The sequence below is a fragment of the Festucalex cinctus genome, chromosome 3 (assembly GCF_051991245.1).
Source record: "Festucalex cinctus isolate MCC-2025b chromosome 3, RoL_Fcin_1.0, whole genome shotgun sequence".
Taxonomy (NCBI): domain Eukaryota; kingdom Metazoa; phylum Chordata; class Actinopteri; order Syngnathiformes; family Syngnathidae; genus Festucalex; species Festucalex cinctus.
In genome coordinates, this window is record NC_135413.1 from 27,351,717 (window position 1) to 27,369,493 (window position 17,777).

General features: G+C 40.8%; 1 protein-coding gene across 1 annotated transcript in view; it reads left to right on the plus strand.

Moving 5' to 3' along the window:
• Positions 1-17,777, plus strand: part of met (MET proto-oncogene, receptor tyrosine kinase) — a 60,696-nt gene that overhangs the window by 25,334 nt on the left and 17,585 nt on the right. Inside the window, exons 4-12 of the mRNA XM_077517246.1 lie at positions 173-376; positions 6,207-6,332; positions 6,422-6,598; positions 8,186-8,343; positions 8,725-8,842; positions 9,323-9,459; positions 9,710-9,874; positions 10,961-11,060; positions 16,398-16,607. Of these exons, the coding sequence (XP_077373372.1) occupies positions 173-376; positions 6,207-6,332; positions 6,422-6,598; positions 8,186-8,343; positions 8,725-8,842; positions 9,323-9,459; positions 9,710-9,874; positions 10,961-11,060; positions 16,398-16,607 (1,395 nt within the window). The remainder of the gene's footprint in view (positions 1-172; positions 377-6,206; positions 6,333-6,421; positions 6,599-8,185; positions 8,344-8,724; positions 8,843-9,322; positions 9,460-9,709; positions 9,875-10,960; positions 11,061-16,397; positions 16,608-17,777) is intronic.

Below are 17,777 nucleotides of genomic sequence, written 5' to 3' on the forward strand. Positions count from 1 at the left end.
CACTTGAATTCAACAACAACAACACTGATTGAGCGAGGTTTCAACAAGACAAAACATTCCAGGAACTTTTGCTTGCGTTAATGATTTACTTCTTTCGTTCACTTGTATGACAGCTAAGAAAATTCAAACCCCATACGTTTGTGTGTTCTGATGCCCCGTCATCTTTCCGCAGAGCTCATCGGACGAGTGCGACCCGCACGAGGGCATCCACGAGGGCAAGGAGGGCAAATACCGCCTGCAGGTGACCCAGTTTGTGCAGCGTCTGGAGTACTGGCACAAGGAGCTCACGGGAACCCTGGTGACCTCCATTAAGGTGCTGCCCGTCCACGGACACGCTGTCGCCTTCCTGGGAACTGCCGACGGACGCCTCGTTCAGGTGCCACCTGTCATTTTTGACAATATTAAGGATGTAACGATATCCAAACATCACAATACAACATTATCACGATTTGAAGCTCACGATACGATAATTATCACGATATTTTGGGGAGGTTGGCGATATTTAAAAAAGGGTCACAATATTGAGTGAATGAGTTAATATTGAGGCTCTTACTTGATAATGCACGCACACGTTGAGTTCCTTCACATATTGACTCAGTTCACAGGCATATTACGTTCCCGCTTCATCTGACGATTCGCGTAGATTTTAAACATAGAAGGGCCAAAACATCCCTAATGAAAATTCAATTGCACTAAAAAAAATAAGAAAAAATAGCCATCAGAGGGTGCTAGAACTGCACAAATGGAAATCACCCTGACTTTTTTTTAACAGATGTGTTGCTTTTAAATATCATGAACATGACGACGACGATATTGTGGTAGTTTTAATATCACAATGTCACGATATTGCCCTTATCGTTACATCCCTAATTAATATCATACATGAGCTTTCAGGGTTCGTTTTAAATATTTATTTCAGTATGACTTTGGCCGTACAGAAGGAAGGTCGAACAGTCATTTGGGAATTGTAGTTGACTTTAGTGATAGACCAATATGTTGTTTTTTGTTTTTTTGGTTGAATGAGGCCCATTGGGTTTGTATGATGGAGTATTAGGGCCACATATAAATGTATTTTTTAGAGGGTGGGGGCAATATTCTGAGAAAAAAAAATTGCTAATTTGAGAGTGGCAAATGTGCAAGAAAAAAAAAACTCGTAAATTTTCAAATTTAGAAAGTGACAAATTTGCTACTTTCTCGAAGTTTTTTTCCCCCGGAATATTGCCCCCGCCCTCGAAAAAAATATTTATATGTGGCCCTAATACGCCGTTGTATGTTTGGACGCTAGAACTGCCGTCAAAATTTTATTTCTTTGCTGATGTATCTGGACTGAAGAAAGGCACCGGTCCTAATTTAGTTATTGCATGAGTTTACAGGGAGAAAAAAAGTCATTGCTGGGGGCTTAGTACTTCCGAGAAGGTTTTGGAACAGGTCCTGCGGTGCTGGACATATTTGATTGGAACCTTTTCGTTCCAGGGACTTCAGTTTCCAACTTGAGTTGGAAATGTTTCATTGGAAAAAAAAACAAACAAACAACAAAACCCTCATCCAGTTTTTGTTGATGACAGCCCCTCAGCTTGACGTCTGCTCAGTCAGGCTCCCGTGTTGCTCCACTCACGCCATGTTTGGCGTGTAGCGTGCACAAAGAGCAGCTGTTTGTTGGCGTTCGCACCTGCTGCCTTTCTTTCAGCGTTTTAACGCATTTAAGTCAGGAAGTACAAGTCACTGTTGTTAAAGTCATTGCAAGTTCTGGTACAGTCTTGCACGGCAAATCGTAAACATTTGCTGCTGTGCTATGCCCACACACAATAGTCAAAACTTCAATGTTTGGTGCTGCCCCATCTGTCGAGTGGACGTGCTAGATTTCCGAGTAATCGGACAAAAATCTCACTGAAAAGTTTGTCTGGAAATAGTAAAAATTGCCGCTTTTCTTTCAGGAATGGCTTCTCACACAATTTGTGGGTCTACTCATTGTAGACATGCCTACAAAATTTCAGGTTGTATAAGTGAAACTGGCTTACGAGGTGGAATTTCCCAAGTAAGGGGTACAGAGAAATTACCCTAAAATGTCAGCTGCCAACTAAAATGTCTTATACTTACCAAATTTCATTTTGCTAAGTGAAATTATAGGTTTAGGGGCAAAAAGTATGAAATCACCAGTCTTGGACGAGCACTCACTCAGACGTTTTATTCCGTAGATCAAACTCAGATAAAAAGCATGAAACAGTTGTAAGGTCATTCCAAAGTGCAACATATTGGCTTTCAGAAACACTAAATAAAATGAAGAAAAAACATTGTGTTGGTCAGTAAATGTTACTTTTATAGAGCAAGTGCAGGGAAATAAATATGGAATCACTTCATTATGAGCAGAAAATAAGGACTCACCCGGTCAATTTCCTTTCCTTAATTGGGCACCTGCCTCAAATTACATCTGCTCGTTAGTCAGCAGTTAAAAACAGTGCAGTTATGGCAGATTTTCTGTGTCTTTTCAGGCTTGACTTCTTGAAACCCTTTTTTCGTGGCACTACTTATGCATGGCTTGGGAGCTGAATTTTCCAAATCTTCTGGTTTGAGCCACTGAACCAATGATGAGCTACTGTCTTTGCAGCCATGCTCCGCCCACACTCAATGACAAAAACAAAAAGCTTCCACAATTTACACCGTTCAAACTTCTGTGTCAAAAATAACCCAGTTTGACACAATTTTTTTTTGGGGGGTTGTTGTTGACCCAAGTCAATCCATTTTTTGACCAAAATTGGGTTATTTCTGAGTTCTGAAATTGTAGCAGTATTTGTCAAAGATATATGTTCTTCCAATTTGGTTGCTGTAATGCAAAACGTCTCAAACCCGTCCATCTTTGCACCACACCAAGAAATGTCCAGAATGAGCTTGTAATTGCGGCTTCAAAGCAAAATAACCTCTGATTGATTGTTTTAGCAATGAATCTTTATTTGTCCCAATACTTTTGCCCCTGCATGTGGCATGGCTGGACAGTTCATTTGAAAGGAACAGCTGCTGGAGAAAAATCACACAGCAACAGCTGCACGGGACCCTCGCTGAGTTGGGAATGTCGTGCGAGGGAACGTGTCAGCGAAGACCGCCGCTCGGCCATTAACGTGTTGATCAGCGTGAACCCCCCCCCCACTGCTCCGCGACCCACCACTCCCGCCTTCTCCCATTGGCTGTGCCATCCCGCCCTTTTCGTGCAGCTGTTGCCTCTTTCCAGCTTGCTTGTGCTTCAACTAAACACGTCAGCTCGTTCGCCTTCTCCTCGCCATATTTTCACTATATGTAATGTAATATATTCATGCATGAATATATACAGTTCAGCATTCACACAAAAAATTTATAATATTAAACTATTATAATAATGTTTTGTACAACACAATAATGTCAACAGGAATATTATTATTACTAAATAGCATTAGTTGTCACTTTCATTGTGAACCTTCAAAATGATCTTTTGCTGTCATGCTAAGCCCACATTATCTCGTACAGGCAAACAAGATGGCCGCACAAAGGGATACCAGTTCGATACACACTTTTTAATTAACTCTTTTACTGCCACACGTTATCAAAAAAAAACTTTGATATGACAAAGGCTTTGATCATTTACATCATCCTTGAAAACGTTCAATTTGATCAGATTTTCATAATATTTCATTGTAATTTCATACGCAATGAGCCCAATTAAAAGAGATACAATGCTGCCATCTGCTGGCCATAGATAGTGAGTGTTTTTGATTCCACAACTCATTGACCAGGCAGCACGTGCTGCAGACGGTGAACTGCCTATTGATTAAAAAAAACAAAAAAAAAAACGTTGACATTATTTAACATTTATGGCGGCATACATCGTGATTTTACTAATCGTTATTAAACGTTTTTGGCGGTCAAATAGTTAATTAATGAATGAATGATACATTTATGTAAAGATGTTGATCATGTTAACAATTTCTCACATACATCTCTGCCAGTGTTTACATTTGTATTCCTACGAAATCACAATATCCCATCAATGCTTAGCTTTTAGAACAGGATCGCAGAGTACTAATGTGAACTATTATACAGTATATCTTCTTCCGATGTAGGCTTATTTGTGCGTATTCACGAGTTGGGGTTTTGTCAAAGTACAAACCTTGGAATTTACCCAAAATGGCAACTTTAAAAGGAAAATGGCCGACTCACTGTTCCGCTATGGGTGCTTTGTGACAATCAGTGAAACTTATGACCGAGGCTATCGTTTAGTTTTATGTTTCACTTTTTTTTTTTCTTCACACATTTTTAACAAAAGCAAAGCGCTTAGTTAAATTTGCCGAAAATACCAGCTCCAAACCAAAATGGCTGACTCCCTCTTCAGTTTCTGTGTTTTTGTGTGCCCTGTCATGATATGTCCCATTTTAGTGTCATTTGGCGAATCCGATGACTCGGGGTTGACTTAAGAAAAAAGGTGAGCTAATGTCTTTTGTTTGTTTGTTTCTCTAGCTATTGCGTAAAATACATATATTGGTGACTTTTCTGAGGAGGGGGGGCGGCGGCGATGTTTTCTGACTGGAAGCGATTGTCTACATACTTCCTCATTCTCACACACATTGTCAAGTGTGCGACCTCCCCAGCGGTTCAACGTTAGCTTTGCGACAGTGAGAATAATGGCCGCCTGGAGGAGTTAATGGTGGTGTGAATTACAGCTTATTGTATTAGACGGGTTAGGGAGGCGGGGGGGTTGCGAGGAGGCGTAGAGGGGGGCTGGTGTTTGCCGAACAAACAGTGCGACCGCTGTGTTATTCCCACAGTGGACTCAGAGCGAAGCCGAGGGGAGAAATGTTTCCTGAGCGCGCTGGCGGAGAGTCCGTGCGAGCAGGAAACTGAAATACAGCAAAAGCTGACAGCTTCAAACAAAGAACGACACTCCCGCCGTCTTTTTGTCGTTTTGGGCCCGGCGCAGGTGGTCGGGAGGTCGCCAGTTCACAACACAAGATCTTTCTTTCAAATCTCATTCTTTTTAAACTTGTTTTCTGGCCCTTTCGGCTTCCCAATACAGTAAAATTACACATTTTAGAGTGGCCTTTTACTGTAGTGCAACATTCATGCTGTCTGATCAGTATTTTGAGGATGATCTCAGCAAAGAAGTGCTTAACTCTTTGAATGCCAAAAACGTTTAATAACGATTCTTAAAATCATGACGTATGCCGCCATAAACGTTAAATAACGTCAACTATGATGTGTGTTTTTTTGTTGTTTTTTTTTCTTTGTTTTTTTAAGTCATTGGGCAGTGCAACATCTAAATGCAGCACTGCCTGGTCAATAGGTTGTGGAATCAAAAACACTAACTATGGCCAGCAGATGGAAGCATTTCATCTCTTTACAATGGGGATGCCGGCGTATGAAATTACAATGAAACATGACGAAATTTTATGAAATGTAACTTTTTCAAGGATGATGTGAATGATCAAAATGCCTTTGTCATATTAATTTTTTTTTTGATAACGTGTGGCAGTAAAAGAGTTAATAACACAGACTTAGACGCATTAGTGAAAATGAAGCAAAGATTAAATTCTTCACTTATTTTTGTTCAGTTTAAATGGACATAGATGGATTGATAGACCGATCAATTGATTGATTAATAGATAAAGACTATTATTATTATTATCATTATTATTATTATTATTTGAGATGTGCCCGATATCAGCCTTATTTCATGGTTCTGGAGTCAATTGGCAGCACTGAGAGAAAAGGGGGTGAATAATTTTTCACTTTTTTCATTTTTTTTTTTATTGGTAAAAAAAAAAAGTTGAAAATATCATATATATTCTGTTCTACTTCACAAATATATCTCACTTTGTGCTTATTCTTCACAAGAAATACTTGCCAGCTTTATTTGAAGCCTGAAATGTGCCAAAAGGTCAATAAGTTCAACCGGGTTGATACTTTTGCAAAGCATTGTACATGGACGGAAATATGGATGATAGATATATAGTGGAGAAAGCTATTTTCCACATTGAATGTAACATCTGACACAGATCTTAGAAGAGTATTGCTCCTGTAAATGTTGGTCAAATTCTATTGCGTGTGTGCGTGTATTTGTTCGTCACACACATCGCACACATGAGAGTGCTTGTGTTCCCAGCGCGCGTGTGGGTGTTTGTATGCGTTGATTGCGTGGTGAAGAGCCTCCCACATGTTTTTCATACTTCACGCGATTCTTCCAGGTGCGCTTCTCCCGCTTGGCCTCGCCGCACGTCAACCTGCGCTTGGACTCGCAACCCGTCACGTCCTCAGTGGCGCTGCTCGACGGCCAGGGCGGCGGAGCACTGCTTGTGGCCACTGGGAACAAGGTGATGTCATCGACATTCAACTGACAGTGAGGAATATCTGTTCCACGTTGTAACTGGTCGATGACATACTGCATTTTGAATTCTACCAGATCACCAAAGTGCCCCTGATTGGCCCGGGCTGTGGTCAGCTGACGTCCTGCACTTCCTGTCTGCTGTCGTCGCGGGTGACGGAGTGCGGTTGGTGCGACGGCCGCTGCACCCGAGCTCACCAGTGCCACGCCCCATCCGTCTGGACGCAGGACTACTGCACGCCCATCATCACCAAGGTAACTGCCGCAGGAAGTAGCTTGCACCTGGATGTACCTTGACATAGAAAGTACCCTCAAAGTTACAGGGAGTAACTGGGATTAGTCTATAAATTACTTGAGGTAGTAAGTAATCCAGAAGTAATTTAAGATAGTAATTTGCTTCGAAATAATAAGGTGTAACTTTACCAAGAAATAACTCGAGGTGGGATATAACCAAGATGTAAATTGTACCAGGAAGTAACACATGTACCAAGAAGTAACTTGAGGTAGTGAGAGTAACCTGTAAGTCACTTCCTATAGGAACTAACCTAAAAGTAACTGAAGAACTTATACCAGGAATTGTGGTAAGAAGTGACTTGAGGTAGGAAGTAACCTAAAAGCAAAAGTAACTTCCACCCGGAAGTAACTCCAGATAGGAAGTAATGTCGAAATAATGTAGCAGGAAGTAACTTGAAGTACTTTTAGGTCCTAAACGTAAGTAACTCACACTTAGAAGTAACTTAAGATAAGTAACCTAGAACGTTACTTGAGTTCATAAGTAATAGGAAGTCATTTGTACCAAGAAATCTGAGCTAAGGACGTTAACAAGAAAGTAACTTGAGGTCTTAAGTAACCCAGGATCATCACGGAGTAACTTGCAGCTACAGGTAAGGTAAGCAAGTAACAACATGTACATTGATGTAACTTGCACCTACAGTGAAAGTAACAGTAAGTCACTTGCACTTAAAAGTAACTTGAAGTAGGAAGTAACTCGTTAAAAAAAGAAGTAATTGGGTATAAAAATTAAGCCGCACCTAAATGTAATCAAGTAGCAACCTGTAACAGGAAGTAACTTGTAAGTAAACCACAAGTAACGTGGAGTAACTTGTATCTGCACATAATTTAGCAATATGTTTCAGAAGGTAACTTGAGGTAGTAACTTGCAAGTAATAGGATGTAACTCACAGCTTCAGTAGAAGTAAGAGTAAGTAACCTGTACTGAGATGCAACACAAGAAGAAGGAAACCATGGCAACCACAAAATGGAGTTCTTCCGTGTGCGTGCGCAACCTCGCATGTGTGTCATGCCTGTCCGTGTTTGATGTGTGTTGGGTGCTGCGAAGCGGCGTGATGCCGTCACAAAGTCTGTTCCCAACCGTCTCAGATGACCCGCGTGTGGAATGCTGCTTGTGCAAGTGTTTGGACAGTATTCCATCAAGTCGTATTGCGTGGCCCGCTTCCAGCTCCGATGGAGCTTCCCCGCCGACGCCGGTGTTGTTCTTGCGTCGTCCGCGCCGACAGAAGATCTACACGCCCGCTGCTTTCCTTACGGCGGCGAAACAACCTGAGAAAACACTTTTCATCTTCTTTTCAGGGACGGAATGTGCATCCAACATTAAGCACGCAACATTAGCAACACCGGCACAAGCTAATCACATCCAACTAAAACATTTGAGTATTTTTCTTGACGTTTGGATTATATGCACATTCCATTTTGTGCCTTTGAAGATGCTATCCACAAATTAAGGGACCTTGCTCTGGGTTCGTGATTTCACTCAATTTGGGCTCATTTTGACCCAAGATTCTAGAAAGAGCCAAGGTGTATGACGCGAATATGTTTTCTCAGGTTTCTCCGTCATCCGGACCTCTCCGCGGTTCCACCGTGGTGACCATCTGCGGCCACAACTTCGGTTTCGACCGGACGGAGAGCTTCAAGGCGTCGCTAGTGAGCGTGGAGCTGGCCGGCGCCCCCTGCAAACTTCCCAGACAGGACAATCTCAACAGGTCTGGAGTGTGTGCTTGTGTGTGTGTTGATGCGACAAAGAGGTCCTATAGGAGCAGCTTTAATGGAGCTTATTGTGTGTGTTAAAGAAGGAATGTTAAGAAGCCCCCCAGAATCCCATCCCCCCCCCGTCCCATCCCAGATTTCCACATTCAGCACATGACTGCGCTAAGTGGAAAATTGCTGGGAAAAGAACTCAGCATCCTGACTTCCCGCTCTTGTTTAAAAAAAAAAAAATCCACCCACCAATTAAAAAACAAAAAAACACAACTAAAAACACTTGGCAGTCTTTCTCAGTTGCATTCCTCCAGAACGTGATGATGTTGATTGGATTAGGAGCATACTGAGTCTTGTGTCTTTGGGGGGTGTTGTTGTGTTTTTAGGTGGACTGAGATGCAGTGTTCGCCCGTCTTCGCTGCGAACTTCACCCCGTCGGGACACGCCGTCAAGGTCACCAGTGGACACAAGGTCGCGCACATGGACGCCGCCTTCACCTTCGTGGTAAGCGGAATTGGCGCGCTTCCATAAAAGCAGGGCTGGACTAGCCATCTGGCATACAGGACAGACGCCCGGTGGGCCGGTGTCTTTTAGGGCCGATGCAGTGCTTTTCAATGATCATTTTCCTACATGTTAGGCAAGAGTCGGACTGGGCCAGCGGGCCTAAGTCAAAATGCCACGGCCGATTTTTTTTTTTGTGCGAGCCCAGCCTTGCATAAAAGTAATCTGAATACACTTAAAAAAAAAAAAAAAGTCTCAATATAAAGAATTAGTAACTTATAGAACTCAATGCAGAAATAACTTCATCCAAAAGTAACTTCAACCAAGCTAAGTGACTTGGGCCTTGAAGTAACTTGGAGGTTGGTGCTTGATTGCTTCAAAAGTCGTGATATAGCGGGGGAACACTAAAATGTGTGTTAAGAAGTAACCTTGGAAGTAACTTCTATCCAGAACCGGTCCTTTAAGCGTGATCTCTGAATCCAGGATCCGGTGATCGACAAGATCTTCCCGACGTTCGGGCCCAAGTCCGGAGGCACCATGCTGACCATCACGGGATCTTTCCTGGACGCCGGCAACAAACAAGAAGTTACTGTGGGCAAGGCGGCCTGTATAATGCAGACGTGAGTAATTAATGACCTGATTTACTGCGATAGCGTCTACCAAGTGGGGAAAAATGGTGCACAATTCATTTGCTTGCCACTTCCATTAACACTTCCTATTCCATCACTTCAAATTCCATTTTCTCAAATTTTCCCTTCAATATGGCAGCCTTCCATCACTTTCACACCTGCTTCCAACAGCGCACGTAATCTGCCCGCTGTTTGGGATTTTAGCAAACGAAGCACTAAAAGTTGAACTTGGCGCCCACAGTTTCACGCCAAACATGCTGACGTGCAAGACGCCTGCGCACACGGTCCCGTCGGCGCAGCCCGTCAAGCTGACGGTGGACTCTGTGGAGCGCCACGCCCCCTCGCTGTTCACATACAACCAGGACCCCCTCATCAACAGCATCCAGCCGTCACGCTCCTTCATCAGGTGACACGCGTTTATTGTTTGGATTACAACGTCTGCCAAGGAATTAAATTTAGTTTATTTTAATCTAATAATTTCCATCTAACTAACAAAACAGGTGCTTGACTAAATCAAATTGAATTTAATTTAAATTGTAACCTAATTTTTATGTTCAATTTACAAAATCAGATTGAATGTAATTTAATATTTATTTTAGTATATGATTTTAGTGTTTGATGTAGGTAATTGTTAACTGTGAAATTTAGTTGGATAAAGTGAATATTTTTGGAGCCCTACTGACAAAAACCTGTTTACCATTTATTTGAATTTATTGAATTCATTTTTACATTTATTTTAAAGTAATTCTATGGTATTTGTAATTTAATGTATTTTGTATTAGTTTGAATTTAATTTATTTTGACATTTATTTTATTATATAATATTTTTTGTTTTATATCTTCACCTAATTTTATTTAATTAGATTTTATTTTTATGTTGTTTATTTAATTTGATATTTCATTAAATGTATGTTTTCTATGTTTTATTTATTTTATTTTGTATTATATTTAATTAAATGTAATTTTATATTTTCTATATTTTATTTTGTATTATATTTAAGTAAATATATTTTTTCCTCCAAGCAACTATATTTAAAGTAGATAGATTAAAAAAGTTTATCTTCACATTTAATTTCATGTTTTAATTCAATGTCATTTCATTTTTTATTGACTGTTATATATTTATTTTTTTCATATTGTCTGGTTTATGTAACTTTGTTTAATTTGATTGAACAAATGTTTTGTCGTGTCCAAGTAACAAAACTTTTTTTTTTATTTCTAGTTAGATCTTTTATCTTTTTTACTTTTCATATTTAAGTTTATTTAAATTCATGTTGTTTTGTATGCGTGGTCTGTTTTCTTCATCAAAAAAGTCGACTTTCGCTGAGCGTGAATGTAACGCGACATTCTGACAGCTCCCGAAGAGGAAGCGCGTGGGAGGTGACTAGCGGCTAAAAGCGCTAACGCTAACAGCTCGAAACTCCCTCTGGGCATCTCACGTATCTCCACTCTACAATGATGCTAACGCTAACGTCCGCTTGTCCTCCCCCAGTGGAGGCTGCACGCTGTCGGCTCACGGCTTCTTCCTGCAGTCGGGCCTCCAGCCTGAGATGGTCGTCACCACCGGGCAGGACGCTGTCGTCTTCCATGTGGTGAGTACCATAACTTGCAGGCGGAAGTAACTTCAATGTGGTACTTGCCAACTCCTGGAAGTTGCCTTTACCTCAAAGTAAAGTCAAAGTGACTTACTTCCAGATGCAAATATCATGTAGATAACTTTTACCAGGAAGCAACTGTTGCACCTACAAGTATAAGTACCAGTACATATTTATTTATTTATTTATTCATTCATTTTTTGTCCACTAAAATTTGAGATTTCAGTATGTAAGTTTTTCAATGTCAATCTAATCTTCCAAGTGCCTTCACAATAAGTAGCGCTGGTTGAAGTAATTTAAACTAAAATAGCAATGGGACTGTTTCTTCAACCAATTAGATTTCAAATTCCTCCTCACAGCCTCGATGATAGCATCATTATTCTGTCATCTGATTGGTTACCTGTTAACATAGGGTAAGGTACCAAGTAAGTAACCTGGAAGTAATTTGAGGTTAGAGTCTACTCTTAAAAGAGAGTAACATGCACCTAGAAATAACTGGATGTCGAAAATAACTAGAAGTAACTTGAGTATATAAAGTAACCTAGAACTACTCTATAACAGTAATTTACTTATAGCATTTAGTAACTTAGTAAGACTTAACTGAGGAAGTAACTAGGAAGTAACTTGAGTATATAAAGTAACCTAGAACTACTTTATAACAGTAATTTACTTATACCATTTGGTAACTTAGTAAGTAACTAGGAAGAGACTAGAAAGCAATTCAAAAGTAATTTGCAACTACAGTAGGCCTATATGTAACTAACTAGAAGTATTAAGTAAACTGTGCCTGGAAATACAGTAACTCGGAAGTAACTTCAACCGCGTAAAGGAGGTAACCAAGGAAGTAACGTCGTAGTAACTTGAGGTCAGAAAGTAACCAATAAGTAACGTCTTTTAGGAAGGAAGAGGTAGAAAGTAACAGGAAGTAACTTGAGTTTATCGTTGAAGTAACTTTTACCAGAAAAAAAATTACACAAACATATAATTTAGGGTAAAACATGAAGTAATCGATAAGTAATTTGAAGCTAGTATGTCACCCTAAGTAACTGTAAGCAGGAAATAATTTGCTGCTGGAAGTAACTGACGCTAGAAAGTAACCAAGAACATGTAACAGGAAGTAACTTCTACCACAATGTAACTTGGAGTAATAAAGTAACTGAGGAAGTAACTTGGAAGTTACTTGAGGTTATTGTCATGACTGGGTCATGCCAGGGTTAAGTTTGGGTCATGCAAGGGTTATGTTTGGGTCATTACCTCTCTTTATCTGGTCAACAGGCAATCAAATAATTCCATGTCAGTCCTGTTACCCACATGTCTAGCCATAGCCAATCTATTCGAGTCACTGTCCATTTAAGCCAAACCGAGAAGTGTGTGTTTGTCGGATTATTACCTCGGTTCCTCTGTGCATCTCCGCAGCCCAAGGGGGCTTGCTGTCTAGTGATTCTCGATGCATTCTCATTGTTTCTCGTCTAGTCAAGTTTGTTCTACGCCTCTAGATGTTATGCGAATAAAAAGTTAAATCCAACCTCAGAACGGTTACACAGTAACCAAGAAGAAATATGTACCAGGAAGTAATCTCGACCAAGTGGTAACATGGGATATGAAGATGCATAGGAAGTCACAAATAACTTGAAGTTAGTGAGTAACTAAGAAGTCATTTGGAGCAGGAAGTAACTTTCACCTAGAAGTAGTTGGGGTTAGAAAGTAATATAGGAAATAAACTGGTTTATTGGAGTAACATATAGCAGGAAGTAAGATGTCTTTCTTCATATTCATTTTGATCCAAGGTCTAAGGTGACTCCTTGTGGTTTCCCCACCCATTCCAACTGTCAAATGACTTTCAGACTTTACAGTAATTACTCGCACCAAGAAGCTCCCGCAGAAGCCTGTGAAGATGAATAGTAATAGGAAAGGAAATGAAGTGTAGCCTAACGCGTGCGGCGCATGGAATTGTCATCAGACGTCCTCACGCCCACTTGGAGGAGAAAAGACTCCGGTGTGTTGATGTGGACGGAAAAGAGCTGAAGTTCAATGGAAGGCGGGACAAGCGCAAAAGACAGGAAACGTCTGCTGCGCTTGTCATTCAAGTCCAGTAGCTCGGCGAGGTCTTCAGGATGTCCTGGATCTCCTCAGCTCCACCGGCCACACTTTATACTACTTATACATCGCACGCACGCACGCACATGAGCGGGCTGCGTGAGAGCGCGTCAAGCCGGGTTTCCACTGACGGCTAAAAAAGCTGATTTGAATTAAATCTGCAGGGGTTTTTTGTGCTTAAATCAATTGTCATTAAATACAGAAAAATGTCAACAAGCTAATTGAAATGTGAAATTATTGTCTTAATTACATTTTATGAAACAATTATAGTGCCACAATTATTGTTGCCTTTCAAGCAGTGAAATCCATGAAGGACTGAATTGTTATTAGTATTTAAAAAATTGTTTTGCATCTCTGAATGAATTAATTACAAAATACAATGTGACATAATTGAAAAATAACTTGCCAAATTCATTAATTCTGCATAATTGCACAATATTCGCATTAGACGTCCTTGTTTCCGTGTACCTATTGAAATGTCCAGTGAGTGAGGTTCCCCTGCATGTGAATTTGTGATGATCCAAGTATTGAGTTACGCTCCAGTTGGCGCTCCAATCAAGCCGTTGAAGATCTTTGAAAGGAAAAAGACACTTTTTATTGGCTCAATAACATTCCACGTTAACAAGACCTTTTACCTTCTTCTTCTTTGTTGCGGAGGCCTCCTGGAAACGCCGCCATTGTCCAATTCAGCATTACCGCACGAGAACATGCGAGCACAAGCATGCTTCAATTACAACTTAACATGACTACACTGTGTATGTGAGTGCATTAAGTTACATGCAGTAAAGTAACTAAGGCACTTACACAAAGATAACCAGGAAGTCTTTTTTTTTTTTTTTATCTGGAATTAAGTTGCACAGAGAAATAACTTGATATGATGTACCCCATGTAGTAACTAAGATGTAACTTGTACCAAAAAGTAAGTTTCTCCAAGAACCATGTTTAAGTTAAGATCTTACTTGGGAAGTAACATAGAGGTAACTTGTATGAGCAAATAACTAGTGAAGTAACTAGTGAGTAACTGAAACCAAGCTTGTCCAGGAAGTAACTTGTAACGGGAAGTAACACAGCTTAGAAGTAACTTGAGGTTGAAAGTAACTTCAGAGTAGCTAAGCTTCGCTGGTACCAGAAAGAAATTTGAGGCCGGTAGACCAGGAAGTAACTTGCACCTGGAAGTAAGTCTCGTAAGACGTTGACTTGACTTGACTTGACGTAACCTAGAAGTAACTTGTTCCACAAAGTAACTTTGGTTCGAAGTAATTTGAGGTTGTAAATGACAACAGAGTAACTAAAACATAGCTTGTATTAACGAGTAACTTCAGAGAGGAAGTAACTAAGAAATACCTTTCCACAGGAAGTTATTTTACTTAACATAAGTAGCAGAAGTAGCAGTACTTAGATGTAACTTGAGGTTGGAAGTAACTATGGAGTAACAAGAGGATTGGTTGAACTGGGAAATATCTTGGAGTAGGAGGTAATAAGAAGTAACTTGTTCCGAGCGGTAACTTGATAAATTAACTAAGTAACCAAGAAGTAAGTTATACCCCTAAGTTATGAACACCTAGATGTAACTTGAAGGTAAGATGTAACCCTCAAAATAACTTGTACCAAAAAGTAACTATGCCTCGCAGTAATTTGTACCAGGAAGCAAGCATGTTTAGAAGTAACTTGAGTTTTGAACTACCGTACTTAGGAAGTAACTTGCACCTCATAGTTCTAACTTGGTCATAACCAATAAGTACCTTGAGGTTAACTAAAAAGTAACCAAAAAAGTAGTCTGTACCAGGAATTAACATTGGCTAGGAAGTAATCAAAAAGTAACTTGTAGTCTGTACCAGGAATTAACATTGGCTAGGAAGTAATCAAAAAGTAACTTGTAGTCTGTACCAGGAATTAACATTGGCTAGGAAGTAATCAAAAAGTAACTTGTAAGGAGAAGTGGTGGCTCACAAAGAGTTGGCAAAACACGTGCATGCGTGTGCAAGTGTGTGTTTGCCTGCAGGAGTCTGTGTGGAGGACGTGCTGCTATGCTCTGCGGGGATCTTATCTGTCACCGGGCTCCTGTTGAGAGATAATTTGGGAATTTGGCAAACAAACACACGTACTACAACATGTCATCACACTCACAAAACGCACGCACGCACGCGCGCGCTCGCACGATCCGATGGCCACCGTTTGACCCGGGACGGATGACTTTTCCCACTTCCTATGGGAAAAGTGTTGGACTGTTTTGTCTATTTGCGCTGTTACCGCATTCATTTGTTAAGCTAAAAGCCTTGTTTTGGAAGTTCCCGCTCTCCCCGGAGGAGTGCTGAGTGCTGCGCCTTGCCTTGGTGGAGGTCATTTGAATACCCCACAGAGAGTGACGTGTCAACACTTAAAGTTGTATTATCTTTTTTTTTTTTTTTTTTACTGCACCTGCTGGGTGACGATGCCTCGAACCATGCTGAGCAGGGCGAGGATGTTGATAGTATAATATTACATGCTTCACTAGAGTGTGCATATAGGAGTGTATACTGTACTGAACAAGTGTTTTAATTGAGACTCAGTTTCAGTGATTTTAGTGATGAGCACTTCCACTTTGCCAGGATAATCCATCCACCTTACAGTCGGCTGCCCGTAGTAAAAGGTCGCTCTAACATATGTACTTTTACTGTATTACCAGTGATTTCCAATGCATTATGGAAAGTTAGTCTTCCTAACACCTGCGCGTGAAGATACAAAAAAAACGCAGAGTTAGGGCCAAAGGGGTGAAAGGGGATCTGCCGGAATGTTCCGTCCGTCTTTACTTTCCCACATACATAAAAGAGATTTCACATTTCCTCTCCGACACCAGTGGAGGTTCCTGCACCGTCCGTTTGGGCCGGTTGCGAGAAAAGCCAGTGTTTTCTTTCACAATGCGAACGTTTAGCCTCAAAACTGAGCGCGATTGTGCATTGAAAATATCAACAATGGGGCAAGTGGATCACCTGACAGGACAAAGACGCCAACGACAAAACTGACCTCTTTATCCATCTACTTGGCGCAGGGGCAAAATGTCCTTCTGTTTTCCCGCTGGACAAGGGTCACAAAAAGCTTGTTTTAGCTGCAAAAACAGGCGAGACATTTTCAGACAGGTGTTTTTTGCTCTTTGCGGTTTGGCAAAGTACATTAAAGTAGAGGTAGTTTCTAATCTACTTGATTGTACTTGTCTTAAACATATATTCATTGTTTCTTCTGCACCTTTCCAACATTCAGAGTTGTGTATACGGCGAGAACCACACTTCTATTCAGTGCACCACGCCCTCCCTGGCCAAGCTAGCCCTGCCGCCGCCGGTGGTCACCAAGGTGGCGTTCATCCTGGATGGATACCCCACCGACCAGTGGGACCTGATCTACGTGGAGGATCCGCTTTTCCAGGACCCCAAGTTAACGTCCAAGGACAACAAGAGTGTCGTGGAGCTCAAGGTGAGACCTTGGTGGAGATGTTTGAAAAATTCAGCCCCTGAAGCTGGTTTCGCTTAGCAACATCAAATTTGGTAGACTTGTCTATCACGAGTAGACCCACAAAAAAGTCTCAAGAAGCCATACTTGAAAAGAAACAAGAGGTCTGCCATTTTGGTTTGAAGCGGACATTTTGGGCTAATTTCAAGAGATACTTAACCCCTGGAGGAACATTTTTGAAATTCAGCCCCCAGACCCATTTTCACTAAGCAACATCAAATTTGCTGGACATTGCTAGCATGAGTAGACCCACAAAAAAGTCTCAAGAAGCCATACCTGAAAACATACAGGAGGTCTGCCGTTTTGGTTTTTAGTGGAGATTTTACGGTAATATCAAGAGATACTTAACCACTGGAGGAACATTTTTAAAATTCAGCCCATGGAGCTAGTTTCATTTAGCTACATCAAATTTGGTAGACATTACGATCATGATGAGACCCACAAAAAAGTCTCAAGAACCCATGCCTTAAAAGACACAGGAGGTCTGCCATTTTGGTTTTTAGTGAACATTTTAGGCTAATTTCAAGACATACTTAACCCCTGGAGGAACGTTTTTAAAATTCAGCCCCGAGACCCAGTTTCACTGAGCAACATCAAATTTGGTAGACATTGGTAGCATGAGTAGACCCACGAAAAAGTCTCTAGAAGCCATACCTGAAAAGATGTAGGTCTGCCATTTTGGTTTTTAGTGGACATTTTAGGCTAATTTCAAGAGATACTTAACCACTGGAGGAATGTTTTCAAAATTCAGCCCTTGGAGCTAGTTTCACTTAACGACATCAAATTTGGCAGACATTACCATCATGATTAGACCCACAAAAAAGTCTCAAAAAACCATGCCTGAAAAGACACAGGTCTACCATTTTGGTTTGCAGTGGATATTTTAGGCTAATTTCAAAAGATACTTCACCCCTGGAGGAACCTTTTCAAAATTTAGCCCCCCGACCCAGTTTCACTGAGCAACATCCAATTTGAAGATGTCTATCATGTCTACATGTCTATCATGAGTAGACTCACAAAAAAGTCTCAAGAAGCCATGTCCGAAAACACACAAGAACTTGTCCATTTTGGTTTGAAGCAGACCCATTTTTGCAGATGTTCTTCAAAGACAGATTCTTCCATTTGTTACCAAAT